We start from the raw sequence: 26362 nt of genomic DNA on the forward strand, positions 1-26362 counted from the left end.
TTTTCTCTTGTGAATGACGATTTCTAATGGTTCTCCTAACGAAGACGACAAGGGTGGGGCTTGTCAGAATGAGAAAGTAGATTCGAATGTGACGAAGGCAGTGGAACTGGATCCTGATCCACCGCTTTCATAGAAGGAGAGGCTAATAGGGAAAAGTTCTTGGGAATTAGGAAGGAAGAATAGTGGATCGGGTATTGATGAAGATGGTGACTTTGCCTTTGTGGAGGGAGACGTTATGAGATCTTTTGTTAATGGCATTCATTCTATTAAGTTTTCAGAGAGAATTAACCAGTTGTTGATCAAAGATATGTCTTTTACTGTGGTGATCAAGCTTTTAGGAAGGAGCATAAGGTATGCTGCACTCCAAAACAAAATTTATGCTCTGTGGAAATCTTGATGGATATTGCTAATGGCTATTTTTTGGCCAAATTCCAGAATAAAAAAGGTTACGAATGGGTACTCTCTCAAGGACCTTGATCATCTTTGGCCAATATTTAACTGTTCAGCCATAGTCCATTGACTTTGATCTAACACAACCCTTTCCTAGTGTGGTCATGTCCTGGATTAGAATTCCCAGGCTACCGGGTTATATGTACAAAAAGAAGATATTATGAGAGATTGGGGGCATGGTTGGTAAGGTTGGCAAGCTAGACTTCAACACAGATAGCAGAGCAAGGGGAAGATTTGCGCGTATGGTGGTTAATGTCAGTCTGGACAAACTTTTAGTCTCACAAGTTCTGATAAACGGGCCCCTCCAAAGAATAGAGTATGAATATTTACCTACTGTTTGCTTTTCATGTGGTTGTTATGGACACATGAAGGAGTTATGCTCGTCGAAGGTGATTATTCCAGGGGCAGATTTTGAAGGGAAATCGTCCGGTAAGGGAGATCAAACGATTATTTCAGCTCCGGTGGGGAAGGAATCAACGGATGCTAATGACGCCTATGGTCCGTGGATGCTTGTCGAGAGAAGGAGTAGGTGTAATTCAAGGGATGCTAGAAAGATTAGTGCCGAAAATCTTAGAAATTTGGCAGGTAAATCAAGATTTAATGTGTTGGATTCCCTAAATGAAACAGAAAATTTTCAGGGGGAGACTCGTGAAGGGGATTTGAACAATAGCACTAATCAAGCTGGGAATTTTATCTCCCTGAATCTTGTCGGTGCAAATAAGGCTCCATTTCGTTGATTGAAAAGTCTGGACAGGATAGTTCTATGGGCCATAGGAAATCAGTGGGCCACAAATTGATTGTTGGGGCTAAGGAGCCTAATGGAAAAGGGAAGAGTGGACATGGCTTTGTTTCCGCTGGAGTGTTCCAAGTCCAACGGGTCAAGGGAGCCATCCTTTGCAAGCCAATGGTCTGGGCTTTATTAATTTAGCTAATAGACCTGATTTCGCCAAATGTCGAATTAGGTTAAAGGGTTTTCAAGGTCCAGCATTTTCAGACCATATTAAGGACGTCCAGATGCCTTTAATTTTGGAGGATTTTCCTACTGTTCAAAACAGCGAAACCGTGAATGGGAAAAAATTGGTGATCGATCTAGGGTAAGTTCTTCTTGCGCCATGAATAATTCTGCCTTATTCTTTCACTTTAATCCTATTTATAAAAGGAATTCGGAGGTGCTATTTTCTTTAGAGAAAAGTATTTTAGATTCGAATAAACATTCTATAGTTGTTTTCAAGGAGAATGTTCAACCAAATTCTTTGGGAGACATGGGTGAGGGTCAAGCTACAGAGGTGGGTGGTGGCTTTGCGGATACTGGTGTGAGAATTATTGGCGGAAAATTTAATGGAAGACAGAGAGGCAAGAAGCTCAACCGGACCATTCGTGATAGAGGAAATATTTTTAAAAATTCTAGTACTCAGGTTCCTCTTCACGAGTCGATGAGAAATTTGGTTGAGTCTCTGCAGGATGCTCCAGATGATGGCCGTAAGGAGTCAGGGAAGTAACTTGTCTTTAAATTTGCCCCTTGTTTGTAAGTTAGTTTTTTTTTTTTGTGTTGATTTAATATTTAACGGATTTGAATCTTTCCCTTCTTTCATGGAATTGTCAAGGGTGTGCGAACACAAAGTTTTAAACCAGATATTTTTAGCTTGTTGAAGCCAAGGGTATGTGGGAGAAAAACTGATGAAGTCATTGACAAGTTGGGTTTTCAGTACTCTCACCGAGTTGAAGCAGTAGAATTTTCAGGAGGCATTTGGATTAGTTGGAAAAATACTGTTAATCTTGAGGTTATACGTAATCATCCTCAATTCATTTTGGTCCGTATTTGCAGTAGTGTTTCTTCTCAGTATGTCTTTATAGCTTTTGTCTATGGTAGTCCTAATTGGAGGAAACGAAGATTGCTTTGGGAGCAACTGAAGACTACTATCCCTTCTGCTTAGATCCCCTAGTTAACTATTGGTGATTTTAATGCTATTTTGTCCTCTGATGAGAAAAAAGGAGGGAGGTCTAGTGGGACAACGTGCTCTTAATTTGGAGATTTTGTCGATTTTAATGGGCTTCATGACTTTGGTTTCAGTGGTCCTTTGTTTACTTGGCAAAGAGCGAGGACTTTTGAGCGTCTTGATCGTGCTTTAGGGAATGAAGCGTGGGTTAAAGCCTTTTTGGATTGTTGATTACTCACCTTACTAGGTTTAAATCGGATCACCAACCACTTATTCTTAATTTTAATCCAGCTCACTCCTTACCCAAGGGGCGTCCTTTCAAATTTCTTGCGGGTTGGGCAGAACATCCATCCTTATTCAATTTTGTCAATGAGAATTGGAAGTATAACGGTTAAATATTTGATTCCTTTTCTAATTTAACTGCTAGCCTCAAGGTCTGGAATAAATCTATATACGGTCATATTGGTGATCGTAAAAAAAAGTTTCACTCCTTATTGAATGTTCAGAAGGCATTGAAACTTTTGGATTCAGAATTTTTGGTCCATAAAGAGATGAAGATTAGAGAGACAATAGAATCGGTTCTTTTGCATGAAGAATTGTTATGGAAACAGAAATTCAGTTGCGACTAACTTGGGGCACCTAAATACTAGATTTTTCTATCGTCGTACAATCTAAAAGAGGAAGGCTAATCGCATTACTTCTTTGCGTAGTCAGGATAGGGATTGGATTTATGATCCTGATGTTATTCAGCAAAAGACGGTTAATTTCTTTCAGAAATTATATAGGGAACATCCGACTTAGGGGGTCTCTACCTCATAACTCTTTTCCTCCAATTGAATAGTGTGATAAGGATTTTTTGGAGAGTGCTATTTCGAATTAGGAAATTAAGAAAGTTCTGTTCGGCATGACCCCTCTAAAAGCTCAAGTAGTGATGGTTTCCATGCCAGATTCTTTTAGAATCAATGGGATAACATAGGAGAAGCGATCTGTAACTAGGTTAAAAGTATTTTCAATGGTTGTTCTATTGATCAAGGACTTAACAGTACTCTTCTTATTCTCGTCCCTAAAGTTGCTAATCCTGAGGAATTCTCACAATTTCATCCTATTAGTCTCTACTCCGTCCTTTATAAGCTGGTAATGAAGGTAATTGCAAATAGATTTAGGGTGGTATTCCCTAAAATCATTTTCTTGTGAGCAGGCTGGTTTTATTGCGGGAAGAAACATCTGATAATATCCTTATAACCTAGGAGGTCATACACTCTATGAAGGCTAAGAACAAAAGATGAATGGCTGTCAAAATCACCCTTGAAAAGGCCTATGACAGATTACAATGGGATTTCATTGATAGTTTGTTGAAAGCAGCAAGTATTCCAAGTTTTCTTAGGAGAGGAATCATGTCAGCTATCTCAAACTCCACCATGAAGATTTTGTAAAATGGGGTGCCAACTCCTAAGTTTAAGCCTCTTAAAGGCGTTCAATAGGGATGCACATTATCTCCATACTTTTTTGTGCTTTGTATGGAATGGTTAGGACATAGGATTCAGTCAGCTATTTCTAGTGGTAAGTGAAAACCTATCAGATTATCATGTTCTTTGCAGATGACTTAGTTATCTCTCTAAGGTAGACTTGAAGCATGCTGAGGTCCTTAAGGAAATTCTTGATAAATTTTGCAATATTTCAGGTCATCAGGTTAATGTTCAGAAAACCATTATGTTTTTCTTTGGAGGAGTAGAAGATAATCTTAAAGATAATTTGAGTAGCTTACTTGGATATCAGAAGGTGCACAATTTGGGTATCTACTTGGGAGTGCCATTATTTCATGGCAGAGTTACTTGCTCTACTTTGAGGTTCATTGTGGATAAGGTACGTAGCGAATTGAATAATTGGGGTGCTAAGCAACTTTCGATGGCTGATAGAATCACCTTTGTCCAATCTGTCCTTTCTATCCCAAATTATTTTATGCAATCTATGAGTATTCCCAAAGGTGTTTGTGACGAAATCGAAGGTTTGGCTAGGCAATTCATTTGGGGTTCTACCAATGGGATAAGAAATATATCCTTGGTTGATTGGGGTTCTATTTGTCAACCTCTCTCTCGTGGAGGTCTCGGTTTCTGTCATTTAGAATATCAAAATTTTGCCTTCTTACTGAAGTTAGGATTTAATCTTGTTTCTAAAAATGATGCCTTATTGGTTTGAGTTCTGCGAGCAAAATACAGGATGGAGGATAAAATTCCTGAAAGCATAATACGAGGGAATTGCTCAACTGTTTGGAGAGCCCTTGCTAAGGTCTGGCCTCTTTTGCGCGAAAACTTATGTTAGTATATGGGAATAGGAAATTCCATCCGTTGTTGGAAGGATCCTTGGATTCCTAATGTTGGTCCTTTGATGAATTATATTCTTTCTCAAAGCAATCTTGTGTCAGAATGTTTTCTGTGTGACATGATTTCCAATGATGGGGCATAGAATTTGGACTTGTTTAGAGTCTAGTTGTCAGAAGATATTATTAAAAGAATTGTTAGCATCCTTCCTCCATATCCTTCTACAGGTAATGACAAAATTAATTGGATTGGCACATCTACTAGATCATTTTCTATGAAAAGTGCTTGTAGGTCTCTTCATGAAAGTTTTTGGTATTCTAAAGATAAATGGTGGAAGGTTACTTGGAAGTTTCTGGGACCTCAACGAGTTCAGTTATTCTTGTGGCTTGTTTTCAAGCAACGCCTTCTAACGAATATGGAATGGATCAAACAGGATATTGGACAAAATGGTTCGTGTTCGCTTTGTGGACATGGCGAAGAGGATTTAATTCATGTCCTTAAGAATTATTCGGCAGCTAGAGAGGTTTGGTTTCGTGTTATTCTCTTGGAACTTCAAAGCAGTTTTTTCTCTGGTGATTTGCTCGAGTGGATAGGGATAAATCTTTGCTCTTCTATATAGATGCCCAATGTGGGAAGTCTTTGGTCAAGTCTCTTTGGTTTAATTGTTTGGCGTTTATGGAAGAACATGAACCTTTTTATTTCCAAGGAATATCTTAGAGCTTTACTGAAACTATTAAGTCTTTTGTGTGTTGGGCAAAATAATATTTTCCTGCTCGTAAGTGGGTCCTGCCTAATCAAATTTAAGCAGATCATGATTCTTCGATGACAGGTAATTGGATCCATTTGTTCACTGATGGAGCTGTTATGTTGGATGCATGTTTTGCGGCTTCAGGAGGGATGGCGTGTAAGCAAGAAGAGGAGTGGATCGTTGGGTTCAATTGTTATTTGGGATTATGCACAGTCTTCGATGCTGAACTATGGGGTGTTCTAGATGGCATAACACTCGTCCATGAAAGGGGATATCAAAAAGTTGTGATTCATACGAAAAATTTGGAAGTAGTCAAAGTTATTCAAGATGCCAATTTGACAGATTCATGCTTAGCTTTATTACGTAGAATCCACGTGAGTCTACAAGCTATACAACATTGGAAGATAAAACATGTTCAAAGAGAGAGCAATCAAGTTGCTGGCCGTCTTGCAAAGTTAGCTACAATAAGGAGTACTAATATGAAGATCTTTGAATACATTCCTGAAGAGCTAGTACCTGTTTTTGAGATTGATGGAATAGAAAATTCTCGACTATGCTAATTTCTTTTAGATAGTTGTTTAATTCACCCAAAAAAAAACCAGTGCAGAGACTAAATTGAGAAAGCTAACAAATGATAAAGTAAATGAGAGGGACTTATGTAGCAATTGATCATGGTCGTGCATGGTAATTAAACCGTGGCCAAATTAAGCTGAATAAATACACTTGATCCAAGCCATCCAATTCCATTAAGCTTTGTCACGCAAGTTATTAGCGATTAGATCGGCATTAAATGAAATTAAAAAATAATGATAATAAAACTAATTGCACGTATAAAAGTGATGGTGGGAGAGATAAAAAAGAAATTCTCTTTTTTTTTCCTCTTTATTAGTCGAACCATTAAGGAGGAGAAAGGAAAATTTTCTTAGCTTTTCTTCCTTCTTGTCGTGGCCAATTCATGAGGTAAGGGTGGTTTTTCATTTGATTTTTGATGGATTCTTAATCATTTGAGCTTAATCTAACTAACCTATGAATTAGATTTTCTTATTATTTTTTTTATTAAATTGCTATTAATAAGTTTAAGTGAGGTTGAAGCTTATCTGAGATGAAATTATGGATGATATGTTTAGATTATGTATGGATCATGTTAGAATGTAGTAGAAAGTGTTGGATTAGGTTAGAAATTTAGTTAGATTTTATAATTGATTTTGTGATACTAGGATCCAAATTAAATAGAATGAAAGCTGATGGAAACTTTTGTTATAATTGAAAGTATGCGGTTCCTAGAGTGTGAATATGAAGTCGTATTCTAATTTGATATGGAATATCAAAAGATACAAGATTTTTTGATATTATGGCTTTCAAGGACTAAAATGAATAAATTACATTTCATGTTTAATTGATGTATTTCTATACGTTATATGTGGAACTAATTTCGACTTCATAATCGAACTTATCGTACATAGTTAATGGCAAAGTCGGAACGTTGAGAGTTAAGGCGTAGGTGAACAAAATCGGTTTGTGCTATTATAATTCGCTTTCAATTACTTATTTTATTGGTTAGCTAGTGAAATAGTCAAATGCAAAATAAATGTCAATGTAATCGATTCTAAACTTGAAACCCTATATGTGTGATACGATATGATACTTATATAAGACTATGCATGAATGATGAAAATTGATAATATATGCCTCATATGATTTATATGAATTGATTATGAAAATGTGGTGATAAAAATTTCGATGCCATGATAATATGTTATACATAATTTAATTATAGTATTTAATACACTAATGGTATTACGATGATAGATATTGACATTTGCATTGATAGTAAATAATGATGATTGTGCTATTAAACGATGTTAGACGTAGTTTGGGTATAGTTGGTATGTCATAGTGTCATTATAGGTGATATTATTTAGTTCCAATTTTTAGAAGGTCGTGGGCAATCCCAAATTTCAGAGGATCGTGGACATATATTGATATACAGATTGAGTAGTTCCAATTTTCTAAGGGTTGTGGAGTTGTTTTGATATATATAAAGATTTGAGTATCCATTATAATGTCTATTATTGATTAATAAGGGCCAAATTGAATAAGAAATATATGTGATATTGCTTTGGTATATTTTGTATTGAAAATGCAATGACACGAATATATAATATGTTGAAATGAATACCGATTATCGAAATATAATAATTGTGGACTTGTGAATTCAATGAAAGATTGAAATGCATTTGTATATGGTTGCATACATTGATGGTAGACGAAATGAAGCTACAGTTATCAATGCTACATATGTATATACTTGTTATTTATTTAAATCTCTTGTATTGAGTTTGAATTATATTAGCATCACTAGGTATGTAATATTCAGTGTATTACTTTGTTTATTTTCATGCACAGGTTAGAGTAGGTTCTTTAGTAGATCGAAGGTAGTTTAACTCAATTCGGTCAAATTTAATATCTATGTCTATAAATTTATTTAATGACATATTCCTAGATTGAGTCTTGTGTTTTAAGTATCAGTTTTAGATAATTTGGTATGTTTTGTTTTCTAATGTGCCTTTTAATTATTTTGAAGTTAAGTTTGGTTAGTTATTTCTGTATTAATATGCATAGTTTTGCTTATTTGATAGCTTGTTTAATTATGCTTAGAGTTGATGCATGAAATGCTGTAAATACGTATGTGATTAATTTGGTGAATGATGGATTGATGTTTTTGTTGGCATAGGTTAAACTTGATTTGGAAGTCATTTGATAGACATCTGTTGTACAATCTAGGTAAATTGATCATTTAGTCTCGAGACATCAAGATGTAAACATGATAATTTCATGCAATTATGTTCTTAGGTCCCAAGACATGTTGAGCGCGTCTCGAAATATATAATGACATGCTTCGAAAAGTAAACATTGAACTTATATTAGTTTTGCATTGTTTTAGGTCTTGAGACAATTACTTTTGTCTCGAAACATCCGAACATCGAAAATAAATTAAGAAAACAAAGGTGTCTCAAGACCAATTTCGAGACACAAAAGGCCCAATCTCAAGACATGAACCCCAATTTCTCAAGACATAACTACATCAAAGCAAAAATAGTAAGTAGTCTCGAGATAAGATCTCATTGCCTTGAGACATATTGTTGAATTTTGATATTAGATTTTGGATTTGAAACCCAACTTCGTATTTGAACCCATGTAACCCCAAGGCATGTTAATTAAGAGTCTTTGACATTAATAATGTATGTATATGGATATAAATAATGTTTGAATATTTGATATGAACGATATTTATAAGTTAAATTTATGGAAATGTAACGTAACGCGACATCATTCTTCTGAATCTGTGATTCGGTTGATGTGGGGGTGTTACAATTATATATGTGATAATATGCTTGTTGCAAAAGATTTTGAAAATAGAAGAATTTAACGATACAATTTGACGATTGTTGAAATTTTAAAATTTGAAAAGTACAAGGATTAAAAATACCAATAATATAGATCAACTAGTGTTGGGTATAGTGGTAAGGCCAATGTTTTTAAAACAAGGCTAGTGGTCGAACTAGTAAGGTCATCGGTTTATCGATTCGATCAATTCGATTAAAAACTCATTAAAAAGTTTTAAAAAAATAAAAATATATATTTAAAATTTAATAAAAACTTAGTTCAATCAGTTTATACCGGTTCATAATCATTTTCTAAATCAGTACGTAGTTGATTTTCTGTCCAATTCAAATATCATTGGATAAAGCATATTGTAAGCTTAAGAGAAGACATAAATTCAAACCTTAAGATGACATTATTAAGAGAAGTAGCTTGAAACTAGAAGTAGAATGTAAAATGGATATAAATAATAAAAGAAATCAATAATATAGGAGAAATAGCAGAATTAGGCCTAGAGAAAAACAGATGTGAGATAAGCAAATCAGTTAAAGCTCCAGGCCAAGTTTTGTTGGTTAGGCTCATTGGCCCATTATCTTTCAACCATTTACAAAACTTGTCCATTTCTACTTGGAATATGCCATTAAGCATTATCCTTTACTGGTCGAGTTTTTCTCACCCTTTGATTTTCATGAAAGCTTTACGTTCATAACACGAGTATAAATGACAACTGAAGCATCACTTAGATGGGCTACAACCCCGTTGCCATGCATTCTCTTACCTAAGCAACTCCCAGATCTAAAGCAGCTCTCTATCTCAACCAAAACCTTCTCAGCAAATTGTTTAATCCCTGGCAATTCCTCCCTTGTTCCGCCATTAAAGATCTATACTTTAAATCCCCTAAGCTTTTGTTTCACCTTTTTTAACTCTTTTTTTCTCTCTCGAAATCCCATCAAAACTCAAGGTTAAAAATTCTCAGTTAATCCCCATCTCTTCTCTGGCTCTAAATTTCCACTTCTTATCATAATAATGCATTTTTTTGAATTTTAATTTTAATTTTAGTTTGCAGTTTTACTTGAAGCTTTTGTAATTTTTATGGCAGAAGAAGGAAAAACAGATAAACTTCAATGGCTATCAGAAAACCTGGTTTGATTGCTTTATTTGATGTTGATGGCACTCTTACAGCTCCAAGAAAGGTATTCAATCTCTTTTTTAATCCTATAAATTTTAGTGATATGATTTTGGGTTTTTGAATTTAAGTTGGATTTTGACCTTTATTTTCTTCATTTCTTCTTTTTTTGTTGAATGTATCATTCATTTAAAATGGTATATAGGTGGCTACACCCAAGATGTTGGAGTTCATGAAGGAACTGAAAAAGGTAAATCTTTTTTGGAACATAAAAATGACTTCTTCTTTTCTTATTTTTTTTGGGAGTTTATCCAGTTTTATTTTCAATTGTAGGTTGTTACTGTTGGAGTGGTGGGCGGATCTGATCTCAGTAAGATATCTGAGCAACTTGGGAAATCAGGTTAGCTTCAGCTCTTGACATTATACTTCTAATTATGAAATGTTGTTCTTTTCATTGTTTCTCTATAACTATTAATGAAGAATTTGTGGCCAATTATATCTCTTTCTATAATTATAGATTAAAATTTTTATGAAATATTAATGCCTGTGTTTATTAACCATAGCTTACATTTTTCAATGCAGTTGTCAATGACTATGATTATGTATTTTCTGAAAATGGGCTTGTTGCTCATAAAGATGGAAAACTCATTGGCACCCAGGTATACTCATAGCCTGCATTTTCTAGGTGTTTAAATGCTAATTTTAAGACACTTTCTCCAGATACTTGCAAGGATAGTATTTGCTTGAGCTAATGATATGTTCTTTAATCTTTTTTTTCCTCGGTTTGTTTAAGCTTATTTGCTTTTCTTTAACGGGTCTCTTTTTTCCGTTTTTCAGAGCTTGAAGTCATTTCTGGGAGAAAAAAAGGTCAAGGTAAGATTTTTTCTCCTTAAATGTGATCCTATTCTATTAAAAATCTAGAAGGTATTGCATAACAAAAAGGGTTCATATGTGGTGTTGTTATGACTCCATTGGCATTCATTAGCAATTTCTGGTTTGCGCTAGAGATGTCTACCAACATGTCTGGTTATCGATGATTTCGAGAATCTCTACAATCTTTATACTCTTCTATTTCAAAAAATAAATGTGGGATGGCTAGAGTATCCAACTTGCACAGAGTTAAGTGGTGATTGAATGATATGTAGAAATACTGCATTGCATGTTCTCAACTCTTTTTGTTCATAGACTGCAAATGATTGTGCAGGAATTTATAAACTTCACACTGCATTATATTGCTGACTTGGATATCCCGATAAAAAGGTAAGATCATTGGAAGAGTTCATTTTTTAAAGTCTAGTTCAACCCTGTGCATATTCCTTTATCATTCGAGCTGAATAAGACCAATCCTTTATCAACATTCTGTTTAGGGGTACATTCATAGAATTCCGAAGTGGGATGCTCAATGTATCTCCAATTGGGCGAAACTGCTGCCAAGAAGAAAGGGATGAATTTGAAAAGTATGACAAGGTAAATATATACCTTATAGAATTTGTACTTTTATAGTGTAGAGTTTATAGATGTATGCTTTACATACATATAAAACACTTGGGGTTCCAGGTTCACAACATACGCCCAAAAATGGTTTCGGTGCTTCGAGAAAAGTTCGCTCACCTTCACTTGACATTCTCAATTGGAGGACAAATAAGCTTTGATGTGAGTGACACATATAATTTGCGGTTTAACCGTTTTAAGTACAAGGAGTATAGAGATTCATTGAATTAATCATTGCTTCATGTTGGTTGTAATAGGTTTTTCCTCAGGGTTGGGACAAAACATACTGCTTGAGATACCTTGAAGAATTTCAAGAGATTCATTTCTTTGGTGACAAAACTTACAAGGTTGGATTCTTATTTGATTCAAATCTTATGGCCAAACTACATTATAGATTTTTTGTCACTACCCTTTGCTTTTTGGCTTTCTTTCAATTTATACCTTATGTTTGTTTAATTTTCCGCACTTTCATGTGGCTAATGATCTTGGCTGGGTGTTCTGTGATCAGGGAGGGAATGATCATGAAATTTATGAATCAGAGAGAACAGAGGGACACACAGGTCAGTTGTGCATTTCAAGTTAACATTATTCACAATCACAATATCTAATTTCCATTGACAGAAAATTTTGTGCCTATGAAAGCTTCAGGATAACTGTTATCGTTATTGCAGTTACCAGCCCTGAGGATACAGTAAAGCAGTGCAAAGCTCTTTTCATGAGCAATTGAAACTTCCCTCTTGGTATACCATTTCAATTTGTATCTCTTAGTTTATGGAAGAATAAGTGCTAAAGCCAATGCTTGGCCCTAGCATATATATATATTGTAATTTTATACGAGTCATTGTTAAAATTTGCCTATTAAGAGAATCTGTATGTACCAGGAATTATTACTTTATCACCACTCTTTTACTATAAGAAAATATTTTTGGGTTACAGCCATTTATTTACAGAAACCAGAAACATTTTTTAGGAGATGAAATATTTTGGGAAAAATAAAAATGAATGTATATTTACATGTGTTTTCTCTATACAAATGTATTTTATGAAAAACACATTTTTAAATGCAATCAAAGGAATCAATCACTTTGAAAAGTTGTAGTCAGTCTAAAAAGTTTTGTAATTTCCTTGCCTTCTCCCCTTTTTACACCTTACAACAATGGGGGCAAGTGATCTTCTATACGTTTTTTTCCCCCTTTTTACTCTTGAGAATCTTTCACATTGCCAAGGGTGACATTGTTATCATCCGAAGAATCTGATTGCTGAGCTTTGGATTTACTCATGACTCCAAATCCATAGTTAAGAGGAATTCCATCATCTTGGTACAGCTGTGGATAAGAACGCACACATATATCGGGTTTGATGTTCGAATGCAAAGTTTAATATCGCTGGAATTGAAAAGAGGGCAGTTGAGAATACCTCTGTTAGCTCCCTAAGATGGCGGGATCTAAATTCGTTGATTGTTGCCGCAATCTCCGATGAGGGAATTTTAGCCTGCATAAAGAAATGGCAAAAAGTAAGAAGGCTTAGATAACATGTTGCGGAAGCATAGGTTGCATATCCAGATCCATCTATTGTCAAGGAACAATCATCCATCATACCTGTGAAAGAACAGCGGCTGCCAACTGCAGACTTGGTTCCACGGTCTCCGGTACAACCTGTGGTCAGCCCACGAAGCAAGAAGAGAATTAGAGGGAAGCAAACAGGACGATGGGAGGAAATTTTGGTATGAAGGTATCAGAATATTACAGCCGTTGCACCAGCCTTTTCTAAATTAAGGCCATGATCAACATCGTGAGCACGGACGAAAGTCTTCACATTAGGGAAATGCTTGCTCAGAGCCCAAACAGTTCTATAATTGCCACCAGGAGAATCCAAGGTTATTGCTGCAGCACATGCTCTTTCAGCACCAACATTATGAAGCACCTAGCACCCAGTATAAAAAATGTTCAACATTGATCTACAAGTTTTGCTTAGTTCAAACTAGTTTTGCTTTACCTCTGGACTACCAGAATCTCCGAAATAAACAGGAAGGTCCAGTGCACGCCCCATAGCCACCCGATCACTGAAAGAGAAAAGCTTTTATTGAGGAGCTTGAGATATCTGGCTACATATTATTTCTACCACAGGTATAGATGTTGAAAGTACAACAAAATTTATGATCATTGCAGAATGCCTTAGCCTTATCTACGTGTATGTTTTTTAGCTTCTTCAACAAAAATGTCAATTGCTTTGCATTGAAGAAAAAACGTGCCATGAAATAGGTCTACCCCTAAGCTTAAGATGGAGATAGATGTTTGCAAAATCATAACAATTACAATTGACAATCATAAAAATATGCAAATAATTCCTTCAAAAAAAGAATTTGAGGATACCTCCTTACGTCAAGAGCAACAAATGGAATTAGGCGTTCTGAAAGAAGCTGAGCTATGATCTGAGCATGGTCAAAAGAAAAAGAGAATAATTGCCATTGTTATATACATGTTCAAATTACAATTTTGAGAGCAGGTTCATCAGATTAACATTTTTAGACTAATTTCGCAATTAAAGGGTTTAAATATTAAATACCTGCCCAACACGTCCAAAGCCACAAATGATAATATGATCATGCAAATCATCAGTCTGGAAATAAAACCAAGTCATAAAAGCAGATTTGTAACCATCAGCGACCTCATAACTCAGGTCTTTAATGTATTGAAAATAGCTGTACTACATACAGATACTTTATATTCCCTCAAACTTTAATAATGTACATACATTAATTGAACTTTAATATTCAGTACTTTTATTGCAAAACCAATGAAGCTTTCTTCCTACAGGGGATTGATAATCACTCGGATGCCTTGGACTTTCCGAATCTAATTATTACTACCTCATGCAACAAAACATGGATTTCAAAGAACCATAGCAAGGTTGCTTTAGTTATCCAGAAACTGCTGAGAGGGAAAACGTAATCACAACTCAATGGAGCTGTAAGTTGGAAACATTACCTCACTCTCAACAGGCAATAAACTTCGAACATCAACAAGCTCGAAACGAGAAGCAATTAACTGGCCTCCAGCAGCAAGCCATGGTGTGAGGGCCATTGAGATCCCCACAACAAGGAACAACAATGAGGATAGCTGAGAAGACATTATACCCTGCCAACAACACCATTTATACTTGAATAAGCAATATACTTGAATAAGCAACAAACATTTCGTTATTAACAGTTAGAAGTTGGATTAGCAATCATATTTAAAAGAACAATGATCCCAGGCGATTAGGTACAAAAAAGTGGTCATTTACCTAAAAAGAGTGACACGACTATAATTAATGTCACAAGTATGTTATCAAAATTATTTTTTCTCAAATCACCCTAAGCCGGAAGAAAATCAAAAGTAGAATCTAAAGCGCAAGAGATTAACTAAAAGTTTGGCAAATGCAGGATTAACGTTACATGTGAATGAAATAACCTCATGACTAAACTATGCTAGTTAATAGGGGCAGAAACCTGATTAACAGCTTCACCAAAAGCCACAAATGCAAATTCTCCACCTGGTGCAAGAAGAAGACCAACCCTTATGGCAGATATGATTGAAATACCACAAAGTTTACCAACAAGTGCCACCAATATAGTCTTGCCACCAATTAAGAGTCCCAATGCCCCCGCAATGGCAGGAAAATTTGAAAGAAGAAGTTTTGGGTCAATGGACATGCCAACCTGAAAACTCAGTCAGCAAACGTCATCAGTTGCACATACTTGATAATCAATCTATGGCAGTACCAATAACCTAAAAGCAATACAAGCCTAAGCAAGAGCCAAGATTCTCCAAACTCAGTGGTGTATATAAATGATACGAAGACTTTATCCAACTACATCCCCCAACCTTTTCCCCCCTCCGGACTGTGGGATAAAATAATGCTCTACTGTTGTTGCTTTTTTATAAAATCCTCTACTGTTGAAATAATGAAATTGGGTGATATGACAATTTTATAATATTACACTAGTGGCATAAAAATCTATTTCATCCTACCAAACATGACCTTATGGCCCCATAAAATGATCACCAGGCATGTTTTACAACTGAAGCAAGAATGCTATTCAACGAAACAAACATCTACTCATATGCAGATTGTCGAGATGCCAAAAATACCAACCGTCATGAAAAAGAGACCCAATAAGAGCCCTCGATATGGAGCAATATCTGATTCAACCTGCAAAGCGAATTCAGTCTCTGCAAGAAGCAACCCAGCTAGAAATGCTCCCAATGCCATGGAAAGTCCAGCCTGTTCAACAAGAAGAGAAAGAAAAGGGGAGGCTCTAAGGTAGTATAACTTCTACAGCAGGGGAAAAAAACAAGTCAAGAACAAGAATGTAAAGTTTTCATACCCTTGCAGTTAGGACACTTGTCCCTAAAATAACAAGGAGGGTATTGGCAGAGAATATTTCTGCATTTTTATTTTCTGCTATTTGCTTATAAATTGGCCGAAGCAGCTGCAGGAAATAAGAAAAGGTTATAAGAATCAGCAGATGCTGTGTGTCTGAAGCACTAGAGTGGTTTTCCAGAATTGGGCGCAGGTATGGACAATATTAAGTAGAAGTTCAGAAGACTGGACTAAATGCTACTGAATCAAGTCTGGCAAAAAAAAAAAATGCTACTGAGTCGGTAGTATCAATCTATTAGATACATTATTATGTGCATTAAATAAATGATCAATCATCTCCACTTGAATAATATCACATACACCAACGTGGTTATATTTGAACACTCTTAATATATATAGTCTTTGAAGTTTTTCATCAGTCAACATTACAGGATAAATTAAGATAAAAACGGTAGTAACAGAATAGAAAATTATTGGGCAAACCTGAGGTCATAATTTATGAATGTCTTAGATATAAAACTTACCAATCTTCCACCAGCAATAATTGCAGTGATGGCAACTGCAGCCTTAACAGCAGCTAGTCCAAGAGCTTCTGCAATGGCTCCAAAACCAACCTGGAAACCAGAAAAAATACATCACCCAAATTGCCAATATCAGTTGGTGAAGCAATAACAGCAAAGATAACAGTAATAAGGCAGTCATATAAACCAGACTGAGGGGAAATTTTCGCTTTTTCTTAACTTGCCTTGACCATCAAAATTCTTCAAGTTTCTTCCCTTAAATTTACACTAGCAAATATTTATTCAGACTACTTTCTTGGGAGTTCATTAGAAGCATTTTATGGAAGCAAAATCAACTAACACAAAAGGCATGATGTTGGGGAAAGCACATGCTCCCTTTAAGCAAATTAATGGAGTAAGTTTCCAAGAGCGTAAATAGCTACTAAGATATCTCAAGGAGATGAAGGAACAAGCAGTCTTTTATTAATAAAAGTTTAGGAAAACCATTCATCAAAGCCTGAGCGTTTTTATGCAAGCATTAGAACAAAAAAAAAACCGGATGTAAGTAAATGACATACCATCATAGCAAGACAAATTCTGAACCTTCAATGTCAAATGCAGAACAAATAGGAAAAGCAAAGACGGATCATTAGAATTTAGAAACCTTACCCCTCCTTTTGATGAATTTGGCGAGATAAGAGGTATGAGTATAAGCAAAACAACAACAGCCAAGTCCTGAAAAGAATAGATAACAAGCAATAAAATGGCTTGCAACCATGACATCTAAATTAACTAAATGTCCAAGCAGAACTCGAAAGACTAACGAGGAATCCAAGCATATCATATGTAGGAATTGTATTTTCCATAATTGCTAGTTTAGTCTAATCATTCATAAAGTATCTTAAGCAATACTGGAGCTAGATGGCTCAAGTACATAGCCAATTACCATATCATGTTGAGTAGATATCTAGTTTTGTCTTTTGCACATTTGAAGGGTAAAGATGACAGTTCAAAACATGAAGAACAGGAAAGATGATTAAAAAAACAAAAGGACAAAAACAGAAGATGCAGGGATAAATGTATAAGTTATCAAGATGTTCATTTTGGATAAAAACACTGAACTATCGTCCCTGACCGCTAAACTCAATTCATAACAAATTGCATCCTGGAGCCAGTCACTTTTTTCGAGATCATAGGATAACCTGGAAGAGTAAGACAGAAAATGTTGCGCGTCCATGGCGTGAAGTACTCTCACCTCGCTCCTGTAATACCTGCAAATGAAGACAACATCAATTATATGTCCATCAAATCGAACCTTTAGGTTTCATTTTCTCTGGTAGGTAGCTATTGTGACAGAACAATATATATACACACAAATAAAAAGGAAAATGATAAAGTCTGATGCAATCAGATTATAGTCATATGATAAATATATCAAAACTATTAGGTGGATTTGTAAAGACATGGCAAGCTCCTAAGTTATATTCTAATTTTCAAAGATTTCACGATGCTGCAGAAGAGTATAACAGGAAACATAATCAACAAGAACATTAAAATATTTTGCTCTAGGAAGCTTGTCTAATTACCTTTTTTTGCCTTTCTTCATATAGCACAAGAATAATGATAATATCATGTTACAATAAATGAAATCTGAAGCAAAATCAGTCTGTGTTAATTACCTGCAGGACAACAGCAGTTGAAGACAATGCCAGGCCATTGCCAATCACTATCGCAGCTGGACTGGGATGCCCAGCAACAAAATGAGCAACTAGACCAACTGCAACTGCTGTCACCAAGACCTGTATCACATAAAATTAAGTAAAAAGAACTTAGTAAAATACAAGTGAAAGTGATAGAAAGTTTATTTTCTCAATCACCTGGGCAGTGCCTAGTCCAAAAACATATTTCTTCATGGAACTTAGCCTTTCAACAGATAGCTGCAAAAAGCAAAATGAGGGTACAAGTTTATTAACTTCTCATAATGATGGAGTTCAAATGTAAAGCTGGAACCGTGGATATGATAATATACTCCACCTCAAGGCCAATATTGAATAGCAAGAAAACAACTCCAAATTCAGCTATTGCTTTGGTTCCATGTACATGACGGATTATCGATAGACCATAAGGTCCAATCAAGATGCCAGCAGCCAAATATCCAAGAACGGGGCTGCCTAAAATTTGGGGCAGATAGGATAGAAACATCAACTAATACACTATTCCAGAAAGAGAAAAGGAAAAATAGAGCAATGAATGATAATGATAAGGAGAAGAAAAGCTCCAAACAGAAATTAGTGTAGTTAGGACTATAGGAAACATCATAAAAAGAAAACAAAAAAATAATCAAGCATGAACTCCAAATGCTATCCCAAAAATTCATGAATGAAAAGAATACTCATGTGTTTTTCTAAGAACGTCACCTCCATGCAACATGCTCAAATTTGAAATAAATAATACAGTACTTTAGTCACCTCCAGGAAGTTTCTGAAAGACAGGCACAAAAATTACACTTGCAAGCAGTAACCACAAAACATCAAGGAGGGAGGCCTCCTCCTCGTTCATCTGTGAAATTTAAACACTGAAATGAGATGATGACAAGCTGCATAAAAGGGGATTAAGGTTAAAAATAAAAAATAGATAATTAATAAAGAATCACATACCTCTTGATGAGGAAACGTAGCAACTAGTTTCTTGAGTCTTTTGGGAATTTTCTGTATTTGTCGGATCAGAGGCTTTGCATTTGCGGAAACTTCTTCTATACTAGTGGCAATGACATCTGGCTGCTGCAGCAGCTGAGAATTCCTCTCTGCCCGATTAGCATAGAAGGCAGCCCTGTAATTGAAGGTGGGAATCATTTCTCCAAGCAGGAAATCTTATAAGTAGCAATAAACTGATAAAACACGGACTCGATTGAATAGCCCCTCTCAGAAGATTTGACTCAGTGTTGCTCTATAATCAAGCAGTGCTTTTCTAGATCTAAACTTTTAATTAAACAAGAAATGGCATAGCATTGCAAAGGAAACACATCTTGTTTCTACAGCTTCTATAAAAAACTAAAGATAATTTAATACGACTATTTGAGTCATAAAGCAAGAAATCAACAATGTTCAGTAAAGACATATACAGGAATTTCCGGAAGAGTGATATATTTAAATTAGTTAATGAAACAAGGTAGTAAAATTCAAAACATACCCGGCTCCAAAGAGAAGTATTCCTACAACCAGCTTAGGGATTTGTTTCCTTGCAGACTCCACAAGATCCTGGGCAGTTGATGCTGGTGTGAATTCTGTCCCATCAACGCTGAAGGAAAAGAATGACGCAGAGAAGAAACGGGAAGATTTATTCAACAATGACTTTGGGGTACTGGTAGGTGAACTCTCCCTTGTCAGATCCTTTGGAGTTTCAGGCTTCTTTGGTTGAACATTTTTTGACTTCTCTGCTTCAATTTCAGCTTCTTTAAGAGACTCTAAACCCAGCATTCCATTCTCACGATCACTCTCCTCATCAACTAGTTCGTGATCTTCGGAACTTTTTCTCGCTTTCTCTGATAAGATGTCTTCCTTAGGTTCAAGTTCAACAACTACCGTATCATCCTTTTCTCTTTCAACAGTAACAGCATCAGAGGCCCCTTGAGTGATCTCCCCCTCCTCGACAACAGCCTCCTCACCCAAAACCTTCCCATGGACAGCTTCACCAGTTGAAGTAGAAAGAGATTTTTCGGCTTTTTGTAGGGCCATCTCAGCATCATGCATACACTGTGTAGCCTCCAACTCAAAAGCAACAGCTTGCTCTGCTAAAAGCATGATATGGGCCACATCTTCCTCAGCTTTAAAGGCATCCATCTCTGCTTTCTCTGCAACCTCATTCAATCGATGTGCTTCATTGTGCAACTCATATTTTTTACTCCGCAAGTGCGATAACTCTGCTTCACAATTCTCGAGCGTCTCCTTGCATTTTATAACCTCATCTTGTGCAGCCAATAGTGGTCCATTATCTTCCCTAACATCAATTTCCACATCACTTTCCCCAGATCTTTCTGGGAAATCATTTCCCTCTTTCTGAGACTCTATGGCCACCTGATGCCTTGCCTTGGCTAAAGATAGTGCCATTGTTGCTTCTAGAACAGCCTCTTTAGCAACACGCTCTTCATTCAAAATATCTTGAATCATATCAAGCCTTCTATTAACATCAATCCGAGCATGAGCTGCTTCGTCCTTCAAGGCTATCGCAGCTTCTGATATTCTCTGAGCCTTTTCCTCAAACATTCTACTATTAAGACGTGCCACTTCCAATTTCCTCATTGCCTTCTGCAACAATTCCCTCAACTCATCCACAGTTGGTGTTTCCACTTCATTACTTTCATTTCTTTCTTCTTCTCCCAAACCATTTGAGACAGTACCACTCGAGTTCTCGTCATTATTCTCCACAAACTCCACATTCTCACCATTCCCGACGGCATATGCCAAAGAATTATTACCTTGACGACGCGACCTAACTCCTCTTACTTTCAAGACATCACGTAAACCATAAAACGATGTACTTGAGTACGCACAGCACAAATGACTATCAAATTTCCCTCTGAAAACCAAATTTGAACTTAAACAGCCACTATACACCAGACTTTTCCTCGTTTTATTCAAGGATCGAGTTTTCAATCCAATCTTGGAATCAAAAACATTGTAACCGAAATTTTTACATCTAAACCTATGGCATAAGGGATCCAGTATCCTATAACTAGTACCTTCACTACCGCGAAAGCTAGTAGAACTCTTAAAACTACAAGCAAAATCCATCTTTATTCTTGACAAGTGTTTCAAGAACTCTCATTGACTTTCTAATCAAACACCTGGCAAGATTAAAGTATTAATGAATACGCACTAGCAGTCCTAGAACAGCAAATCCAAATATAATTTATACTCATGCAAGAACGCCTACGTCTACGTATATGTAAACAAAGAAGTTAAGCACGTATTCTGCAAAAGAAACAACAAATAAAAGCGAAGAGAGAGTAAACTTACTGATCAAAGAAGAGAAGAAATGCTTGAGAAAGGCGCAGTTTCTTCAGAGAAAGTAAAAAATTAAAGCAGAAATGACACTAGTGATGAAAAATCAGCGTCCTTATATTCTTTCAATTGTAAAGTTGAAAGATTTTGTATATTCGTTCTCTTTCGGTTCTTTCCCTCAAACTTTGCGAGATTAGAAATGGTAGAAATTAAAGAATTCCTCACTATTTTTCATTTCTTCTTCTTTTTCCCCTCTGTTTGGGAACTGAGAAAAAAAAGAAGGGAAAACTTGCAGGGGGAAATTAGGTGATTGGTGGATAACTTGTTTTGTTTTTCCGCGAAGTACTTGAATTTACTAAAACGGCCTTTTATTTGTGTGGAGAATGAGATTTTATAGGGTTTTACTGACTAATATACCCTTGGAAAGACTACAGTATCGTAAGCGCTAAGCAGTTGTGTTTGGGGCGCGTGGGAGCTAACTGATTCTGTTTCTTTTTAGTTTTTTAAACTGATTCTGTTTCATGTGGCGGGTAAAACGATATAAAATTTTTAAACTTCAATTTGGATAAAAAGAATTATTATTTATAAAATGTGCCGAATCTTGAATTTTTAAACTTAAGATCCAAGTCCCCCAAGTTCTTATTACTATATTTTTTTTTGTCAAATTTTGCTATTAGCTATTATACTATGCATAAGTTACATATTCAGTTCTTATAATTTAATTTCATCAATCTTTTTTTTAAAATTTTTAAATTTTAACACTTACCCAAACAGTAACAGTAAAATTTGTTAGGTTAAATTTTGGTATTGATATAGTACTGTGCGTAAGTTGTAGATTTAATGTTTATTCTCCGATTTGATTATTTTTAGTCTCTATACTTTTTAATTTTGAAATTATGATAATGACTCAAATGGTAGTCATTAAATACATTAACTAAAGGCATAATGACTTATTTGATATTCCACCTTTACAAAAAATTATTTTGAAGTGGTATACATTAACAAAAAAAATTTATTTGATATATTTTTTTATTTTTAAATTTTTAAATTTTTTTAAAATTAATTAATTGTTAATGTGGTATATACCTAGATGTCACATCAACAAAGTTAACAAACGTTAATTTTTCAATTCATTTTGAAGTAACATGACAAACATAACAAACAATACAAGATCAATGGATAAAGAGGCGAAAAATAAAATAGAAGGCTAAAATGACTTTTTGTGTAAAATTAAAGGACCAAATAAGTCATTGTGCCTTAACTAAACTAACATAACTTTTTTTGTCTTATTATGTAGAAATAACAAATTGACATACATTAGACATGGAATAATATGTTTACTTCATAAATTTTAAAAATAGCAAAATTTAACAGTTACCGTTTAAGTAAGGACTTAAATTTTAAATTTAGAAAGTAAATTGACTAAGAATGACCAAATTAGAGTATACGGACTAAATTCCCAACTTATATACAATATAAGAATCAAATTCACAACCATAAACCATGCTTTAAATTTTAATTAATATATCAGATTAAAATTATAAAAAATAGAAAAATAATATTTTTAAATGTAGGGATTATTTAGGCTTAATTCTAAATTTAAGCTTCTGAACAATGCTTGTTTTCCCACTTTGGTACTTATACTTTTTTTTTGTCCAAATTGATACTTGTATTATCATTCTATAACCCGGTTCAACCCTTTTTTGTAACAGTGTTAAAAACTGGTTGCCACGTGGCGCCAATCAAAATGTGTCACATGGTACTTAGGTTTATTTAAAATAAAAATGTTGACTCGCCATTTGTAACACCCTTCACGCGACCCAATCACTGGGTGTGAGCTACAGGATTCCACATCCGTTGTCGGAGCAACTACTGTCAAATATACCACAAATAAATCATTTAAACATTCAATCATATCATAGATACATTTACATTACAATACACAATTAAATTTGAGCCTAAATCGAGCTTATGAAAGCTCTTTTATTGACTCGAACATGAAATGGGACCAAATTGTAAAGTTTTAAATTTTCAGGACTGACATCATGACATCATTTCCTCCGCTTCATGATGTCGCCAAACGATTTTTCACGTCACAACGTTAGACCACTCGACGTCAAGACGTCACATACTGTCAACCGACGTTGCGACGAAGAAGATTGCTTGTCAGGACGTGGACTCGGTTTTTGGTAAAATATAGGCCATTTGGTACCTATTTCATAACTCCCAAACAAATTCATCAAACCAACATCATTTACCATTTCATCTACACTAACACATTCCTATCACATGCCAAAACAATTTATTTAACCATTTCAATCCAATTAATTTAATATAACGTCCATTTAGCATCAAAGCCGACTTTTGTATATTGTATATTGTATATTCTAGATACTTTTGTGAAAGATCGTATAAATTGTAATCTGAAACTAAAAGGGACAGTATGATGAATATGTTGATATATGAATGTTAGAAAAGACTTACATGTATAGTTGGTATGAACTTGACAAGTATACAGTATATAATGGGAGATTTGGAGTTGAAAGTATAACTATAAGAGAATGTCTAAGATGTATGTTAAGTTTAGGCAAATGCATGAAAGGTCTATTTGTGAGTCAGTGTCTATTCACTGTGGTGAAGTCTAGAAAGGGTTCGTCGAGACTTTAATCACGATCTTTGAAAGGAAAGCCAGTGCTCATAGCACCATTTTGTGTAAGACCATAGCTGGGCTATGGCATCATATGGAAAGACTATATCGTGTAAGACCATAGCTTGTCAGCTCTAGCATCATATGGGAAGAACCAAAAAAAGTTTATTACCTAATGGGGTTCTTTGTGCGACCCGAAATGATGAGGGGCAAACCTCACCAAATATGAGCCTAGACGAATCACTGTTGTAAACACACTAGAGAAATGGAAGCCTTTGTGGCGATTTAAGAGATGGAAGCCTTTATAGCAAATCTTGTAAAGAACGCCTTTGTAGCACACTTTAAAGAATGACTCTTATAGAAACCTTCTAAAGAAAACGCCTTTTTGGCGGACCTTGAAAGAAAGAAATGACTTCTTTGACATATCCTGAAGAGATGGAATTCTTGTCAAATAAGGAAGGAACAATATGAAAGATAGATTCTAGACTTAAAGCCTTCGCAGTAAAGAATAAATAATATGCTTTTGCGGTAGGTTACGAAGGAATATCCTCTATGGTGGATCCTATTGGGAAAGTTCTCACGGTGCACACAGGATGGGCTACTCCTATTGCATATTCTAGGAAGACTCCTAATAACAAACCATGAAGAACGCTCATTGTGGCGGACTCTATACTGAGTGATAGGTGTATTTCTTATTATTCCTAATGCAAACAGTGAGATTAGTAAGTACGAAATGTATCTGTGGGTACTACGGTAAGGTACTCGATATGATTAAGATTCGTACAAAGATGAAAATTTTAAGAGATATAGCTTGGTAAATGAGAATGTATTTTGAAAATGAAAATAAACATGATACGCTCGAAAGGAAACATCAAACACCCGTGTATGGGTCTCTTTCTGAAGTTTGAGGAAGTTATTGTTTGGTAAACGGAGAATGTAGGTAAGGTCTCAAGGGCACTGAAGAGAAGGAAATGGTCTTAGGGTAAGGTATGGTAATGATCGTGAATAAATAAATGGAAATAGAGGTAATTTTTGTTAGAGACTCGAGGAAGAACAAGAGTAGCAAGATGGTTTTGAAACATTAAATATGGCATGCAAATATGATTTAGGTAAATGGTATTTGCCTCACTAGGTTCCGTTGAACTTATCTTTGTATGTTATGTTTTAGGTGGGTTTTAAGGGTCTTCGCCTGGAGAGACGACTCCTATGCTACGCTAAAGAAGTGGCGTATTGGGCTATTATGCATGCAAAGCAAGGTTATTGGCCTGTTCGAGTCTAAGTTGTCTTATAGAAGTTTTTTACACAAAATGGTTATGATAGACCATGACATTAATTCAATCAAAGTTGTAAATATACTCTCTAGGTATACTAATTGAATTCTAGTATTTTTCATACTTATGTATTTTTTAGAGGAATTAATAATTAAACAGTAGTAATCAAATGTAAAATTTGTGGAATTGAGTGAGCTACATATGTACTTGAACAGTAACACCCTAGATTCTGATTTGGTTCATCGGATTGGGTTTGGGGCATTACAAGCCCAAAAAGCCCTCATGAATATAAAGGTGGCGACAACCCTAGTAGGAATATTAGGATGTGCCTTCCACCTTAGTTCTATTCTAAGTAAGATGTTTTTCTATTTGAAATAAATCATTACAATTCAGCAAGGGTTCTACCTTTTCTTTTTATAAATAGATGGCATCGGTAGAGCTATTAACACAACTTTGAAAGATTGTTATTCTACCAAAAAATAGAGAGAAATTATTTTCAACTATTACATACATTTTTCCAAAATAACAATTCTACTGGTTTCTATTGAGAATAGAAAATTTTCATTTTCACCCCAAAAAGGAGAGAAAACTTTTTCTAGTTCTATGTTTCGATTCAATTAGTTCGAGCCCACACTCGAAGTAGTTCGTTGTACGAGAATAGTAAAGAAGATCATTTGGTTGAAAGTCGAGAACAACCAATGTCCACTAAGTCGAAAACACAAGTACAAATTCGGTTAAAGTTTTTACTATAAATATCACAAACCGGGTCAATTTTCAAAATTTTAATTTTTTGCTGTGCAAGAAAACCTTTTTCAAACCGGGATTTTTTCAACAGTATTTTTGTGTACTACGTATACCTCATTGTTTAAGGAGCCTCTTTTTCTTTCCACCCTAACTGGGGATCGAGACATTTCCCAAGCCCTATTCATCTATGTCTTTGGTGAATTCTCTAACTATCCCGGTGGTCTATGTTTTTCAAACCTATCAAGCTCATTCATTTTGGTGACTTATCACCCCAATCATAACACTAACTCTACTTAAATCCCTTGGAATTCCTCCCGGTAATAGATTTTCCAATTGTGACCCCATGTTTGACGTCTAGGCGGTCTTCCCGAGTTTACCGTC

At 35.3% G+C, this 26362-nt stretch overlaps 3 protein-coding genes across 7 annotated transcripts; 2 read left to right on the forward strand and 1 right to left on the reverse strand.

Moving 5' to 3' along the window:
- The first annotated feature begins 16 nt into the window (after positions 1-16).
- On the forward strand, positions 17-12387 carry LOC107934308 (phosphomannomutase). Of its 5 annotated transcripts, XM_041075413.1 has the most exons (13): positions 17-1544; positions 1683-8237; positions 9937-10030; positions 10169-10213; positions 10297-10363; positions 10546-10622; positions 10801-10836; positions 11168-11223; positions 11331-11430; positions 11521-11616; positions 11712-11801; positions 11963-12014; positions 12126-12387. In XM_041075413.1, exons 3-13 carry the CDS (start codon positions 9962-9964, stop codon positions 12179-12181), a joined length of 744 nt encoding a protein of 247 aa, XP_040931347.1. In that variant the 5' UTR covers positions 17-1544; positions 1683-8237; positions 9937-9961; the 3' UTR covers positions 12182-12387. The 5 variants fall into 5 exon arrangements, with proteins under 5 accessions (XP_040931347.1, XP_016722178.1, XP_016722177.1 ...); XM_016866689.2 differs by lacking the exons at positions 17-1544; positions 1683-8237 and adding an exon at positions 9478-9812; XM_016866688.2 differs by lacking the exons at positions 17-1544; positions 1683-8237 and adding an exon at positions 9482-9798.
- On the forward strand, positions 627-2384 carry LOC107934304 (uncharacterized). The gene is made up of 4 exons (XM_016866685.1): positions 627-1035; positions 1173-1357; positions 1683-1945; positions 2093-2384. Exons 1-4 carry the CDS (start codon positions 627-629, stop codon positions 2382-2384), a joined length of 1149 nt encoding a protein of 382 aa, XP_016722174.1.
- A 48-nt stretch (positions 12388-12435) lies between the features above and the next one.
- On the reverse strand, positions 12436-21686 carry LOC107934307 (K(+) efflux antiporter 2, chloroplastic). Its single transcript, XM_016866687.2, has 21 exons — positions 21335-21686; positions 19509-21162; positions 18977-19148; positions 18788-18878; positions 18354-18490; positions 18197-18256; positions 17999-18118; positions 17522-17590; positions 16989-17054; positions 16344-16433; positions 15824-15928; positions 15592-15720; positions 14945-15154; positions 14442-14591; positions 14020-14073; positions 13827-13885; positions 13450-13516; positions 13201-13377; positions 13053-13109; positions 12871-12945; positions 12436-12779 (listed from the first exon to the last, which is right to left on the reverse strand). Exons 2-21 carry the CDS (start codon positions 21107-21109, stop codon positions 12651-12653), a joined length of 3618 nt encoding a protein of 1205 aa, XP_016722176.1. The 5' UTR covers positions 21110-21162; positions 21335-21686; the 3' UTR covers positions 12436-12650.
- Between the last annotated feature and the right edge of the window lie 4676 nt (positions 21687-26362).

Source organism: Gossypium hirsutum, chromosome A08, assembly GCF_007990345.1.
Source record: "Gossypium hirsutum isolate 1008001.06 chromosome A08, Gossypium_hirsutum_v2.1, whole genome shotgun sequence".
Taxonomy (NCBI): Eukaryota; Viridiplantae; Streptophyta; class Magnoliopsida; order Malvales; family Malvaceae; genus Gossypium; species Gossypium hirsutum.

Excerpts from the sequence above, each read along its gene's own strand:
- LOC107934304 (XM_016866685.1), top strand. The coding sequence starts at position 627 with ATGGTTGGTAAGGTTGGCAAGCTAGACTTCAACACAGATAGCAGAGCA. Across the intron at positions 1,036-1,172 it reads AAATCTTAGAAATTTGGCAG|GCTCCATTTCGTTGATTGAA; the intron begins GTAAATCAAGAT and ends GGTGCAAATAAG. Across the intron at positions 1,946-2,092 it reads GGCCGTAAGGAGTCAGGGAA|CTTGTTGAAGCCAAGGGTAT; the intron begins GTAACTTGTCTT and ends AGATATTTTTAG.
- LOC107934308 (XM_041075413.1), top strand. The coding sequence starts at position 9,962 with ATGGCTATCAGAAAACCTGGTTTGATTGCTTTATTTGATGTTGATGGC. Across the intron at positions 11,431-11,520 it reads AATTTGAAAAGTATGACAAG|GTTCACAACATACGCCCAAA; the intron begins GTAAATATATAC and ends TTGGGGTTCCAG. Across the intron at positions 12,015-12,125 it reads GAGAACAGAGGGACACACAG|TTACCAGCCCTGAGGATACA; the intron begins GTCAGTTGTGCA and ends TCGTTATTGCAG.
- LOC107934307 (XM_016866687.2), bottom strand. The coding sequence starts at position 21,109 with ATGGATTTTGCTTGTAGTTTTAAGAGTTCTACTAGCTTTCGCGGTAGT. Across the intron at positions 18,491-18,787 it reads CTTTCAGAAACTTCCTGGAG|GCAGCCCCGTTCTTGGATAT; the intron begins GTGACTAAAGTA and ends CCCAAATTTTAG. Across the intron at positions 16,434-16,988 it reads CAAATTCATCAAAAGGAGGG|GTTGGTTTTGGAGCCATTGC; the intron begins GTAAGGTTTCTA and ends TCTGGTTTCCAG.